Source organism: Bufo bufo, chromosome 7 (genome assembly GCF_905171765.1).
Source record: "Bufo bufo chromosome 7, aBufBuf1.1, whole genome shotgun sequence".
NCBI lineage: Eukaryota > Metazoa > Chordata > Amphibia > Anura > Bufonidae > Bufo > Bufo bufo.
In genome coordinates, this window is record NC_053395.1 from 9,477,297 (window position 1) to 9,491,834 (window position 14,538).

A 14,538-nucleotide genomic window follows, 5' to 3' on the forward strand; every position below is an offset into this window, starting at 1 on the left:
CGCTACGTCACCATGTTGTACGGCAGTGCTGGTACTAGGTCCAGGAAGGGCTGCGCTGCTGGTGTATGCCTCACCACGTGATCCGGCAGCGACAGCCCCACTCTGCTGCTCTTGAAGCGGATCCTGCGTAACCTGTGGTCTAGCGACACGGGGCCTGGTACGCCTGGTGCTATCAGGGACCTCCACCTCCTCGTCCGAACTTTGGGTCAGAGAGCCACTGCTTTCCACAGGTTCATATTCTGACCCGCTAGATTCATCAGATGAGGGTTCCCACTCCTCATCCGACTGGGTCAGAATCCTGTAGGCCTCTTCAGAAGAATACCCCCTGTTTGACATTTTGGACTACTAAATTTAGGGGTATTCCCTGAGACTACCCAAGAAAAAAAGCAAGCCTGTCTTACAAAGGGGAGGCTAGCGAAGTACCGGAGGCCGCTGCGGTTGATAAAAAATATCAAAACTGATTTTTTTATCGCCGCAGTGCGTGTAAAATGAATGTGCAGTGATCAAAAAATATATATTTTTTGTCACTGCGGTGGGGCGGGCGTGGGTGAACGCACGTGTGGGCGACCGATCAGGCCTGATCGGGCAAACACTGCGTTTTGGGTGGAGGGGAAACTAAAGTGACACTAATACAATTATAGATCTGACCGTGATCAGTTTTGATCACTTACAGATACTATAAAAGTACAAATGCTGATTAGCGATACGCTATTCAGCGAATAAAAGTGACTGCGGTGCGGTGGGCGCTAACTGACGCTAACCACCTAACCAAGGGGCCTAAACTATCCCTAAAACCTAACAGTCAATACCAGTGAAAAAAAAAAAGTGACAGTTTACACTGATCACTTTTTTTCCTTTCACTGGTGATTGACAGGGGTGATCAAAGGGTTAATTGGGGTGCAGGGGGGTGATCAGGGGCTACAGTGAAGTGTTTGGTGCTACTCACAGTTCAGTCTGCTCCTGTGCTGGATCCAACCGACGAAAAGGACCAGCAGAGGAGCCATATAACAGATCATATTTACTAATATGATCGGTTATATGGCTTGTGATTGGATTTTTTAAAAATCGCCAGCCTGCCAGCCAATGATCATTGCTGGCAGGCTGGTGACGAACTTGTTCTTTAACTTTTGCCGGCCCGCGATGCGCATGCGCGGGCCGGCTTGGAGCGAAATCTCGCGTCTCGCGAGATGACGCGTATATGCGTGACTGTGCGCAGCGCTGCCACCTCCGGAACGCGAATCTGCGTACAGCGGTCCGGAGGTGGTTAAAAGGCTGTGGATCATAATTCTATCAAATATCAGAAGATAGCAGAATCGTAAATCAAGAGGAATACCCACCGGAAAGGGATCTTTACAAACTGGATTTTTGACGCAGTTTACTCCAAAAAACCAGCAGCTCTCTAACAATAATACCGATGCCGGAGACGCATTTGGTCCGGATCGTAAGACAATAGCAATAGAAGCGTGTAGATAGAGATGCTCAGTATAAAAACGGAGGTTGTGCGATCTTAAACACTGGCTACTGACAGTACTCGAAACGGGCAAGAAAGGGTAACATGAGACCCCCGACTCCCACACCTCGCGCCAGGTCCGCTCGTCTAACGGAACCGCACTCAGAGGACACCTAAAGACCAGCAAAACTGAACAGGATTTATTTTAACCCCAAAATACATCGTCAATACAATTAGCCATGCAGCAGGAAGTCTTTGGGCATTAATGGGTGCGGTTCCATCAGACGAGCGGACCTGGCGCGAGGTGTGAGAGTCGGGGGTCTTCAGGTTATCCTTTCTCCTCCATCTCGAGTACTAGGATAAAACTGACCTGTTCCCTTCATTCTCCGGGTCAGTACGATTACGGTGATACCGCATTCGTTTTTCTTGTGTTTTAGGGCTCGTTCACACGAACGTTTTTTGCGTTCCGTATACAGGCCATTTTTGCATTCCGCATATCGTCCGTATACGGAACCATTCATTTCAATGGTTCCGCAAAAGATGCGGACCGCACTCTGTGTGCTGTCCGCATCCGCTGCTCCGCGGCCCCACAAAAATTATGACTCATGTCCGATTCTTGTCCGTTTTGCAGACAGGAATAGGCATTTCTATAATGGGCCTTTTGGCACACGGGCGCCATCCGGTTTTTGCGGACCGCAAAAAACGGCACGGTTGTGTGCATGAGCCCTTAAGCTGTGCAACTGCACCGCCGTATTCTGACCATCAGAACTTTTTGTATTTATGGCTGTGGCGCTGTGAGGCCTTACTTCTAGAAGCAATCTGTAGTCATTATTGATACCATCTTGGATGTGTACGACTTTTTGATCATTTTTTATTAAAGTTTTTTGGGAGTTAAATCAACCCCAACTCTGCCCATTTAGATTTTTGTTTCGTTACAGTGTTCGCTGTACGGGATAAATACGTTTATATTTTAATAGTACAGGGGTCATGGGACACGCCGAAGCTAATAGCTTTTTTTTTTTTTTACTGGGAAAGAGGGGTAATTAGAATTTGTTTACCGTACAGACCAAAAGTTTGGACACACCTTCTCATTCAAAGAGTTTTCTTTATTTTCATGACTATGAAGGCATCAAAACTATGAATTAACACATGTGGAATTATATACATAACAAACAAGTGTGAAACAACTGAAAATATGTCATATTCTAGGTTCTTCAAAGTAGCCACCTTTTGCTTTGATTACTGCTTTGCACACTCTTGGCGTTCTCTTGATGAGCTTCAAGAGGTAGTCCCCTGAAATGGTCTTCACTTCACAGGTGTGCCCTGTCCGGTTTAATAAGTGGGATTTCTTGCCTTATAAATGGGGTTGGGACCATCAGTTGCGTTGAGGAGAAGTCAGGTGGATACACAGCTGATAGTCCTACTGAATAGACTGATAGAATTTGTATTATGGCAAGAAAAAAGCAGCTAAGTAAAGAAAAACGAGTGGCCATCATTACTTTAAGAAATGAAGGTCAGTCAGTCAGCCGAAAAATTGGGAAAACTTTGAAAGTAAGGGCTATTTGACCATGAAGGAGAGTGATGGGGTGCTGCGCCAGATGACCTGGCCTCCACAGTCACCGGACCTGAACCCAATCGAGATGGTTTGGGGTGAGCTGGACCGCAGAGTGAAGGCAAAAGGGCCAACAAGTGCTAAGCATCTCTGGGAACTCCTTCAAGACTGTTGGAAGACCATTTCAGGGGACTACCTCTTGAAGCTCATCAAGAGAATGCCAAGAGTGTGCAAAGCAGTAATCAAGGCAAAAGGTGGCTACTTTGAAGAACCTAGAATATGACATATTTTCAGTTGTTTCACACTTGTTTGTTATGTATATAATTCCACATGTGTTAATTCATAGTTTTGATGCCTTCATAGTCATGAAAATAAAGAAAACTCTTTGAATGAGAAGGTGTGTCCAAACTTTTGGTCTGTACTGTAAATATATATTTTTAGCGATCATCTGATTGCTAATGCGGTAGACTGCAGTGATTTAAAGGGCATCTGTCAGCAGTTTTGTCCCTATGAAACCGGCTGACCTGTGCTCTTGGCAGCTGAAGGCTTCTGTGTTGGTCCCATGTTCATACACTACTCACAAAAAGTTCAGGATATTTGGTTTGTGGGTGAAATTTCAGGATGAACCTAAAATGCCATTGTGAGGCTTCAAGCAGGATGTCCACTGAGCTTAGAGAGTCATAGAAAGGCAGAGAAGTGGACATCCTGTGGCCACATCCCACGTTGATGACCGCTTCTTTGTGAACAATGCCCTGCAGAACCAGATGATGAATGAGACACCACTCCAGGCACCCAAGTGTCACGTCAGACTATTGGACCATCAGCGTGGTCTGCGTGCTAGAAGACCTGCAAGGTACCTGACTGCACCACCAGGCACAGGCGTCATCGTCTTGTATGAGCCAGGGAGCATCCACGCTGGACGAGGGACCAGTGGGCCTCAGGGCTGTTCACTGATGAAGTGCAGAGGGCGCTGCAGTTGCAGAGAGAGAGAGAGCAGAGCCTCTAGGTGTAATGGTAACGCCCCTGTTGCTCCTAGAGGCTCATTTGCATATATTAAACCTTCCTTTCTCTCAGCCATGTGGACACACACAAACATGGGACCAACACAGACACCAACTGCCGAGCGCACATGTAACAGGTCAGCCAGTGTCATAGGGACAGAACTGCTGACAGATGCCCTTTAACAATGCAGTCTATGGTAGAATCAGTCAGTTCCTCTGTCCAGTCCTGCCACAGGCTCAGCCTGATAGGACCTTTGCCATAGGGTCTTCAGGCTCGAGGCCACCACAGCAAACAGACTGCTCCTTCATACCTGGTGTGGGGGAGCCGTTTCAGCCCCAGGAGCGCAGCACTGCCAGAAAGCAACCTCTCAGGTGGCCTAGTTACAATTGATTACAGCATCTGAGGGGGTTAAAAGCCCATGATCGGTGTTATCGCCAATCACACACACATTGCCTCTGAGTGTCTGCTGTGTAAAACAACAGGCAGCCTCATCTCTAAAGATCCAGCACTGGTTGTACATGAACGCCCAATGTCATGAATGGGTTAAAGGAGTCATCTCATGACGCGGCGCATGCATTACTGCGCAGGGAATAGGTTTTTGTATTGTTGGGTTCTTTGTATCTTCCGTCCTCCTCTACCAGGATCTTTATATTGATGACCGATAGGATACAATCCCTGTGAAGTCAAGTGACAGAACTGGCCGCCGGGTGGGAAGGGGTTAATCCGATGCCCCCAAAATGTTATGTACATGGAGGCATCCCGACCGCGGGAGATCCTAAGATCAGCCCGATGCAGACGACGCAACGAATTACATAATCCGCGCGAAAACAAAAGAACAATGACCGGAAATGACACAAAAAGAGAAAAGATACAAAATAGAAATAAAACTTTTCTATAGTGGAAGGGTTTTCAGCCATTGTTATGCTGACAACCTCAGCGCAGGTCATCAGTTTCTGTCCGACACCCGGGACCCCCGCCCTTCAGATGTCTGAGAAGGCAGCGCCGTCCATTGCACAGTGGCGGTGCTCGGTATCGCGCTCAGCCCCATTCACTTCTAATGGGCGGGGCTGGGTCATGTGACTGATGAACGTGGCGTCACCGGCCTGTGGGACACGAGAAGGCCACGGAGCGCCTGCGAGCACCACCGCCTTCTCCAGCAGCTGATCTATTTGGTATCTATTTTACTTTTATTCCTTTTGTGTTAGCGCTTTGTTTTGTTTTACGCCATTTCCGGTGACGTCCGGTCATTGGTCTTTTGTTTTCGCACGGATTATGTCATTCGTTCCGGCCCTGCGGCGTCCAGGTGTGAAACGCGGCAGCTGTGTGACCAGCGTCCCCCCACAGGGGCCGATCTCAGAAGCTGGACTTCAGCTTTTTCTACTTTTCACGTGTCCTCGCTGTGGGGAGCGGCGGCGCGCGCACTTTGAGATGTTTGTTTAGTACAATCCTTGCGGAAGAAGTTTATCCGAAGCTGTGAGTGTCTTGAACCGTTATAACGCCTTCACATGGGTCTCGTCGCCCTCTTATCCGCTCTTCAGGACGTAGCCATCTTTCCGTTTTTTCACCAATGCGGCCATTTGAGGGCTTGATTTCCGCCTCTGACTGCAAAGAAACCATTGGGGGGGGGGGGGGGGGTGACAAGTTTGCGACTGACTGCAGAATTTAAGGGCCAGGATCGGCGCAGCCACAGACCCCCATCATCCACACGGCGTCCTATTAGCTCAGCCCATGTACAAGGGCAGGAAGGGGTTAAACCATGCAGCATATCACTGAAGAGTCTCCCATTGGCTTCTCTACACCTGAAGAGCACGTAAAAAATAATCAGTGCAAGTTTTATAGGCTTTAGAAACGCACATGTGTGAATAAGCCTTTTACAGCGTCCCTTCCATTCGGACATTGCGGCCACTACCTCACGGTGACCGGCCGTTCCCTCCTACAGGACACAGCCCATCAGCCCCGAGGATTTCTGTGCCACAAGCCGCAGCGGAAGACCCACTGGAGGCGGAGGAGCGCGGGCTGCTTTATATACCGCCGTACTCCGGTCCTCCGGCATCCCGGCATGCTTCGCGCCTCTCCTTCTACCTCTCCCCACTCTATGGTTCTTCTGCCGCAGGAAGGGTGCGGTGGGCGGAGTCGGGGCGGGTCATGCGCAGCACGAGTGGAAGTGGCAGCAACTAAGTTGTGAGAAGTGTTTTGGGAGAGGAGGCTGAGAGTCCTGCGGCAGAATGAGGGACCGGACCAAGGAGCTGAACCTGGTGAGTGCGGGGACCACAGGTGACAGCCAGCCCGCCGCGAGGATGGGTGGGCGGACTACATATCCCAGCATTACCCGCACAGGTGCTATAGGACTACATATCCCAGCATGCCTCCCACAGGTGCTGTAAGACTATATATCCCAGCATTACCCGCACAGGTGCTATAGGACTACATATCCCAGCATGCCCCCCACAGGTGCTGTAAGACTACATATCCCAGCATTACCCGCACAGGTGCCGTAGGACTACATATCCCAGCATGCCCCCCACAGGTGCTATAGGACTACATATCCCAGCATTCCCCCCACAGGTGCTATAGGACTACATATCCCAGCATTACCCGCACAGGTGCCGTAGGACTACATATCCCAGCATTCCCCCCACAGGTGCCGTAGGACTACATATCCCAGCATTCCCCCCACAGGTGCTATAGGACTACATATCCCAGCATTCCCCCCACAGGTGCCGTAGAACTACATATCCCAGCATTCCCCCCACAGGTGCCGTAGGACTACATATCCCAGCATCCCCCCCGCAGGTGCCGTAGGACTACATATCCCAGCATCCCCCCCCCTTGCAGGTGCCGTAGGACTACATATCCCAGCATCCCCCCCCTGCAGGTGCCATAGGACTACATATCCCAGCATCCCCCCCACACAGGTGCCGTAGGACTACATATCCCAGCATCCCCCCCGCAGGTGCCGTAGGACTACATATCCCAGAATCCCCCCCGCAGGTGCTATAGGACTACATATCCCAGCATGCCCCCCACAGGTGCCGTAAGACTACATATCCCAGCATTACCCGCACAGGTGCCGTAGGACTACATATCCCAGCATGCCCCCCACAGGTGCTATAGGACTACATATCCCAGCATTCCCCCCACAGGTGCCGTAGGACTACATATCCCAGCATTCCCCCCACAGGTGCCGTAGGACTACATATCCCAGAATCCCCCCCTGCAGGTGCCGTAGGACTATATATCCCAGCATCCCCCCCCGCAGGTGCCGTAGAACTACATATCCCAGCATCCCCCCCCCCCCCGCAGGTGCCGTAGAACTACATATCCCAGCATCCCCCCCGCAGGTGCCGTAGGACTATATATCCCAGCATCCCCCCCGCAGGTGCCGTAGGACTACATATCCCAGCATCCCCCCCCCTTGCAGGTGCCGTAGGACTACATATCCCAGCATCCCCCCCCTGCAGGTGCCATAGGACTACATATCCCAGCATCCCCCCCACACAGGTGCCGTAGGACTACATATCCCAGCATCCCCCCCGCAGGTGCCGTAGGACTACATATCCCAGAATCCCCCCCGCAGGTGCTATAGGACTACATATCCCAGCATCCCCCCCCGCAGGTGCCGTAGGACTACATATCCCAGCATCCCCCCCGCAGGTGCCGTAGAACTACATATCCCAGCATCCCCCCCGCAGGTGCCGTAGGACTATATATCCCAGCATCCCCCCCGCAGGTGCCGTAGGACTACATATCCCAGCATCCCCCCCCCACAGGTGCCGTAGGACTACATATCCCAGCATCCCCCCCCCCCCCCCCCCCCTCAGGTGCCGTAGGACTACATATCCCAGCGTCCCCCCCGCAGGTGCTGTAGGACTACATATCCCAGCATCCCCCCCGCAGGTGCCGTAGGACTATATATCCCAGCACCCCCCCCCCGCAGGTGCCGTAGGACTATATATCCCAGCATCCCCCCCCGCAGGTGCCGTAGGACTACATATCCCAGCATCCCCCCCCCCCCACAGGTGCCGTAGGACTACATATCCCAGCATCCCCCCCGCAGGTGCCGTAGGACTACATATCCCAGCGTCCCCCCCGCAGGTTCCGTAGGACTACATATCCCAGCGTCCCCCCCCCGCAGGTGCTGTAGGACTACATATCCCAGCATCCCCCCCGCAGGTGCCGTAGGACTACATATCCCAGCATGCACTGCGTGGTCAGGGCTGCTAGATGTCTTGTGATTCTTGCATTGCGGTAGGTTGTGATTCGCGCTGTGACTGCACAGATGGCGTTGTAGCCCCGGCCTCGGGGTCTGTTCACACAGTGGAATACCTACCGAAATCCACGTGGAATCCGATTTACATTCACCTCTTGATGTGAAAGCGAAATCCGCCCCAGCGTCTCCGCCCTAAGTTCTTGCTCCTGATTTTGTGAGCGCTGAGCAGAAGTCTTACCGCAAACCTCCAGAGCACAGGGCGAACTACGACGAAAGACTGAGGGGCGGGCGGAACGTTCCGAGTGTACGGTGTATAGTACATAGTACCCAGTGCATGGTATGCGGTATATAGTACACAGTATACGGTAAACAGTGCATAGTGTACAGTATATGGTAAACGGTGCATGGTGTACGGTATATAGTGTACTATACACTCACCTAAAGAATTATTAGGAACACCTGTTCTAGTTCTCATTGATGCAATTCTCTAGTCAACCAATCACATGGCAGTTGCTTCGATGCATTTAGGGGGGTGGTCCTGGTCAAGACAATCTCCTGAACTCCAAACTGAATGTCAGAATGGGAAAGAAAGGGGATTTAAGCAATTTTGAGCGTGGCATGGTTGTTGGTGCCAGACGGGCCGGTCTGAGTATTTCACAATCTGCTCAGTTACTGGGATTTTCACGCACAACCATTTCTAGGGTTTACAAAGAATGGTGTGAAAAGGGAAAAACATCCAGTATGCGGCCGTCCTGTGGGCGAACATGCCTTGTGGATGCTAGAGGTCAGAGGAGAATGGGCCGACTGATTCAAGCTGATAGAAGAGCAACGTTGGCCGAAATAACCACTCGTTACAACCGAGGTCTGCAGCAAAGCATTTGTGAAGCCACAACACGCACAACCTTGAGGCGGATGGGCTACAACAGCAGAAGACCCCACCGGGTACCACTCATCTCCACTACAAATAGGAAAAAGAGGCCACAATTTGCACGAGCTCACCAAAATTGGACTGTTGAAGACTGGAAAAATGTTGCCTGGTCTGATGAGTCTCGATTTCTGTTGAGACATTCAAATGGTAGAGTCCGAATTTGGGGTAAACAGAATGAGAACATGTCTCCATCCTCTGATGGCTACTTCCAGCAGGATAATGCACCATGTCACAAAGCTCCAATCATTTCACATTGGTTTCTTGAACATGACAATGAGTTCACTGGACTAAAATGGCCCCACAGTCACCAGATCTCAACCCAATAGAGCATCTTTGGGATGTGGTGGAACGGGAGCTTCGTGCCCTGGATGTGCATCCCTCAAATCTCCATCAACTGCAAGATGCGATCCTATCAATATGGGCCAACATTTCTAAAGAATGCTATCAGCACCTTGTGGAATCAATGCCACGTAGAATTAAGGCAGTTCTGAAGGCAAAAGGGGGTCCAGCACCGTATTAGTATGGGGGCACTAATAATGCTTTAGGTGAGTGTATATGGTAAACGGTGCATGGTGCACGGTATATAGTACACGGTATACGGTGCATGGTGCACGGTATATAGTACACGGTATATGGTAAATGGTGTACGGTATATAGTGCACGGTATACGATACTACACGTTGTTTTCTGCACATTCACTAACAACAGACAAAGATTTAGAAAATGGTGGAACATTGAAACAAAACATTCAGCAGAAGGTTCCATTATACATTGAATATGTCTGCCCGGTCATCATGTAGAGGGGCCCCTCTTGTGGTCGGGGCCCCCTTTGTCTCATGAACCCTTTTTTCTTTCAGGGTGACAGCGACTCTGAGTCCGATGAGCACAAAATTTTCATCCCGATGACAAATGGCGGCAGCGATGAATCCGAGACCGACAAGCAGTTCTTCCAGATGGTAATATTACATGGGGGCCAGCAGGGGGCGCCCTCCCCGCTCTGTGATTACATTGCCTTCCACTGTCTGTTTTCTTAGACTCGTGAGATCCGGGAATCCATGGCCGTCCTGAGCACCAAAGTGACGGAGCTGGAGGCCAGCCAGGTGAAGATCCTCAGCCAGCCGCTCCCGGAGGAGAGTAAGTGACATCATCGGAGCGCCCGCGGGTCACCCTGACCTCACTAGAACCACCAGCATGACCCCGCACGACACCTGTGACCCTGACCCCTCATCACATGACCACATTGCACCTGTGACCCTTCATCACATGACCCTGCACTATAGGGATGACCTGTGACCCTCATCACATGACCCTGCACTATGGTGGTGACCCTGACTCCTCATGACATGACCCGGCACTGTGGTGATGACCTTTGACCCTGACCCTTCATCACTTCACCCTGCAGTCCACCTGTGACCCCGAGTTCTGTAGTAGCTGACCCCACTCTCAGCAGATGTGTACATGTTGATTTTGGGGTGCAGGACGTCTCAGTGATTAGAGTTCTGACTAATCCCATGGATGTCTCTTCTCAGATTTGAAGAAAGATTTACAGTCTCTACGGGAGGAGATCAAACGTTTAGCCAAGGAACTCCGCAGCAAGCTTAAGCGTAAGTACCAGGCCTAAAGCCGGAGGCAGGGTCCGGGGAAAGGCCATAACGGGCGGCAGGGTCCGGGGAAAGGCCATAACGGGCGGCAGGGTCCGGGGAAAGGCCATAACGGGCGGCAGGGTCCGGGGAAAGGCCATAACGGGCGGCAGGGTCCGGGGAAAGGCCATAACGGGCGGCAGGGTCCGGGGAAAGGCCATAACGGGCGGCAGGGTCCGGTAATTGTGGCCCAGGAGTCCAGTTCTGGTGGTTGAGGCCTGTAAGTGGATTAGGGTTGGTCACTGGGGGATCATGGAGGATGGGGGATCATGGCATTGGGGACTTAGCAAGGAATGGGAGTCAGGTGGTTGAGACCCATGGGGTCTGGTAAATGAAGGATAAGCCAGTCTTGGGGAGCGGTGTTATGGCTGGGGGAGGGGCCTAAAGAAGGGTCTGCATGCTCCCCTCCCCCTCTGGATCTGCCGATCCCCCTCTCACTGCTTTTCCTTCTTTATTCTAGTCATTGAGATAAAGGACGAAGATGAGGAGGTCCGGAGATCGGTGCACCTGCGCATGAAGAAGACTCAGGTAGATTTGGGTCCCCAAGGTTCAGTTTGGGGTGCAGAGGACGGGGTGCATTTCTCAGGACGTCTCTCCTCTTGCAGCACTCTGTCCTCTCTCAGCAATTTATCGAAATCCTGAACCGATGTAACATGGTGCAGACCCAGTACAGAGACAGCAACGTAAAGAGGATCAAGCGGCAGCTCCAGATCAGTATGTGCCTAGAGACAGGGGCGTCTTGTGTATGCTGGGGGATGTAGTCATGTTAATATGCCAGACTGCACACAGTACCTGTTTCTGCTGGGGGTTGTAGTGCGAGGACACCATTAACCTTCCTGTTGTTGTTTCACAGCTGGACACAACGTTAATGATGAGCAGTTTGATGAAATGCTGGAGTCCGGACAGACGGACGTGTTCACCTGCAATGTAAGAGGGGGTGGGGAATGAGGCAGCAGGATCTTGGCGGTTGGCGGAGAGGTTGTGGCCGGTGTCGGCCTATGGAATGCAGGGGGTTAGAGGTACAGGTGCTGATTGAAGGATGTCAGCTCTAGGGGTAGTGGTGGTGATTGGCAGAGGATGTGGGGGTTGGAGTGAGTGGTGGTGATTGGCGGAGGATGTGGGGGGTTGGATGGTGTGGTGGTGATTTGCGGGGGTTAGAGCGCGGAGGATGTGTGTTTTGGAGGGTGTGGTGGGGGATGCAGAGAATGGTGGTGATTGGCAGAGGATGCGGGGGTTGGAGTGAGTAGTGGTGGTTGGCCCGGGTTGGAGGCAGTGGTGGTGATTGGCGGAGGATGCGGGGAGTGGTGGTGATTGGCGAGGGTTGGAGGGTGTGGTGGTGATTGTGATTGGTGGAGGATGCGGGGGTTGGAGTGAGTAGTGGTGGTTGGCGCGGGTTGGAGGCAGTGGTGGTGATTGGCGGAGGATGCAGGGAGTGGTGGTGATTGGCGAGGGATGCAGGGAGTGGTGGTGATTGGTGGAGGATGCGGGGGTTGGAGTGAGTAGTGGCGGTTGGCGGCAGTGGTGGTGATTGGCGGAGGATGCGGGGAGTGGTGGTGATTGGCGAGGGTTGGAGGGTGTGGTGGTGATTGGTGGAGGATGCTGTGCACTGGCCGTTGGGGTTGTCGGTAGTAAATGGACCAGTCTGTCTGAGCGGTGGGCTTCTCCCTGCAGATCCTGAAGGACACGCAGATCACTAAACAGGCCCTGAATGAAATAGAAGCGCGGCACGAGGAGATCATGAAACTGGAGAAGAGCATTCTGGAGCTTCACGACATGTTCATGTACATGGCCATGGAGGTCGAGGCGCAGGTGATGCATGTGTCTATATGTGTGTCCGCCAGGACGGATTCTCGTTCATGGGAGGTGGTGGTGGGGGGTGATCTTTCTGCCGTGTCCTCATCATTGTCCTGACTCTGTCCTTCCCACCTCAGGGGGAGACGATAGACAGCATCGAGAAGAACATTTTACATTCCACGGATTATGTCGAAAAAGCCAAGAAGCAGCTGGACCAGGCGGTGGACAACAGGAAGAAGTCGCGTAAGGTGAGAACGAGCTGAGGACAGACGTCATATCCTCTGTGCTGACATGTTTTACACCTCGTCTCGTCTCGTCTCTCTGCAGAAGAAGCTCTACATCGCCATCTGCGTGGTCATCTTGCTCATCATTATCGCCATCATCATCGCTGTGTCCGTCGCGGGTTGAAAGGAGAAGAGCTTAGGAGGAGCCCTGTGGCCGCTCCCCTATATATCTGTATTATACTGGATGCCGTCCTGACCCCGTGGCCCCCGCTGAAATGACTTTTTGCTGAATCCAGGACCCAGTGGGGCCGGGTCACTGAACTCGTGTGGTGGCCTAATACCGACACTGTGTGCATTTTCGAAGTGTGCCTTATACTTTACTACTATGGATGTAATTATAGCGTTTGTGCGAGGGACGCAGCCGCAAATCTCAGTGTGTTATCTCAGGTTTGGGCGCCCCCTGCATAATTTTGCCACATAATTGTGATATCCGTGTAATATGTCTCCACAGATGGGGCTTCATCCACAATACTGCTGGGGCCAGAATGCAGTGCTCTCTGCATCCCGCTGCCGTGCATTGATATACACACTACATCTCACACTTGTGCAGACACTGAACAAGCAGGGAGTTCAGAATCTCCAGCAGAATTGTGGATGCAGCTCTGGCTGCACCTGGACCAGTTGTGGTCAAACTGTCCCTGCTCCCTAATACTCTCCACAGAGAGGAGATTGCACTTTCTTCTTGTAATGACCCCCAGAGATGGAAGCCATTTTTTATTTGCTTCTGAGCAGGGTGGCGCCAACTTCCCATCATGCCCTGGTGCTCGCTGCCTGCAGGTCGTCCTGAACGTGACAGCTGCGGTTCCTGCTTACATTTTCATGCTGGACTTGAGAGGAGCGTGGCCCTCGTACCGACCGCGCCACGTGTTTTTTTTATAAAGATCTTGTATTAAATAAACTATTAATGTGTTTGATTCTGAGTCGTCTTCTGTGAATAACAGGCGGCAAAATCGATCTGTCCGCTCACTAAAGATGGCGACTTACAGTAAGTGTGTCTGGCAGGGCTGCCCGAGACCAACAGGTACTCTACCGTGTACCCCATCGCTGCCTCAGACCACCACTGACTCTACCGCATACCACATCGCTGCCTGAGCCCATTAGGGAATCCACCACACACCGCCCGAGACCACTAGATTCCCTTACGTCCTAACCAGTGGCACAAATGGGGTATTCTGCCCCTGTGGACTGGTTAGGACAGGTGGAATTTTAATGAAACAATCAAAAAAATACTGGGAGGCACACGCCCTCCCTGCCCCCAATAAAGAGGGGTGTGACCCTCCAACCCATGTGTTTTTTTCTGTCCTGCGGACAGGACGGGACGGGTGGTGCACTCCTCCATCCCTGCGGTGGAGAGAGTGTTTGTTTTTTCCCCCTTTTTTTGATCATCTCGGGGGTCTTATTTTGTTCCCTTGGGAGCGGCCCCGCTCCCCCGGTGCGGCGGAGGATGTCCTCCGGTTTATGCCGCTCTTTGCCGCCCTTGTTGATAGCCCTGCTTCTCCTACCTTCTCTGAGCTGGGTGCTGGAGCGGCGGTGGCGGCGTCCCGCATGTTCGGCCGGGCGCCGCCTTCCGGCGGAAGTGACGTCGGGTGACGTCACTTCCGGGTTTTCGCTCCGGCCGATTGTGTCATCGGCCGGAGGTGTATTTTTACATTATGAGGCCGTGGGGGGCCTTTAAATG

General features: G+C 52.1%; 1 protein-coding gene across 1 annotated transcript; it reads left to right on the plus strand.

Annotated features, from left to right (window-relative positions):
* Positions 1–6,108: 6,108 nt before the first annotated feature.
* On the plus strand, positions 6,109–13,774 carry STX4 (syntaxin 4). Its single transcript, XM_040441614.1, has 10 exons — positions 6,109–6,259; positions 10,000–10,098; positions 10,177–10,276; positions 10,672–10,746; positions 11,243–11,310; positions 11,388–11,496; positions 11,636–11,709; positions 12,454–12,591; positions 12,714–12,824; positions 12,904–13,774. Exons 1-10 carry the CDS (start codon positions 6,230–6,232, stop codon positions 12,982–12,984), a joined length of 885 nt encoding a protein of 294 aa, XP_040297548.1. The 5' UTR covers positions 6,109–6,229; the 3' UTR covers positions 12,985–13,774.
* The last annotated feature ends 764 nt before the right edge of the window (positions 13,775–14,538 follow it).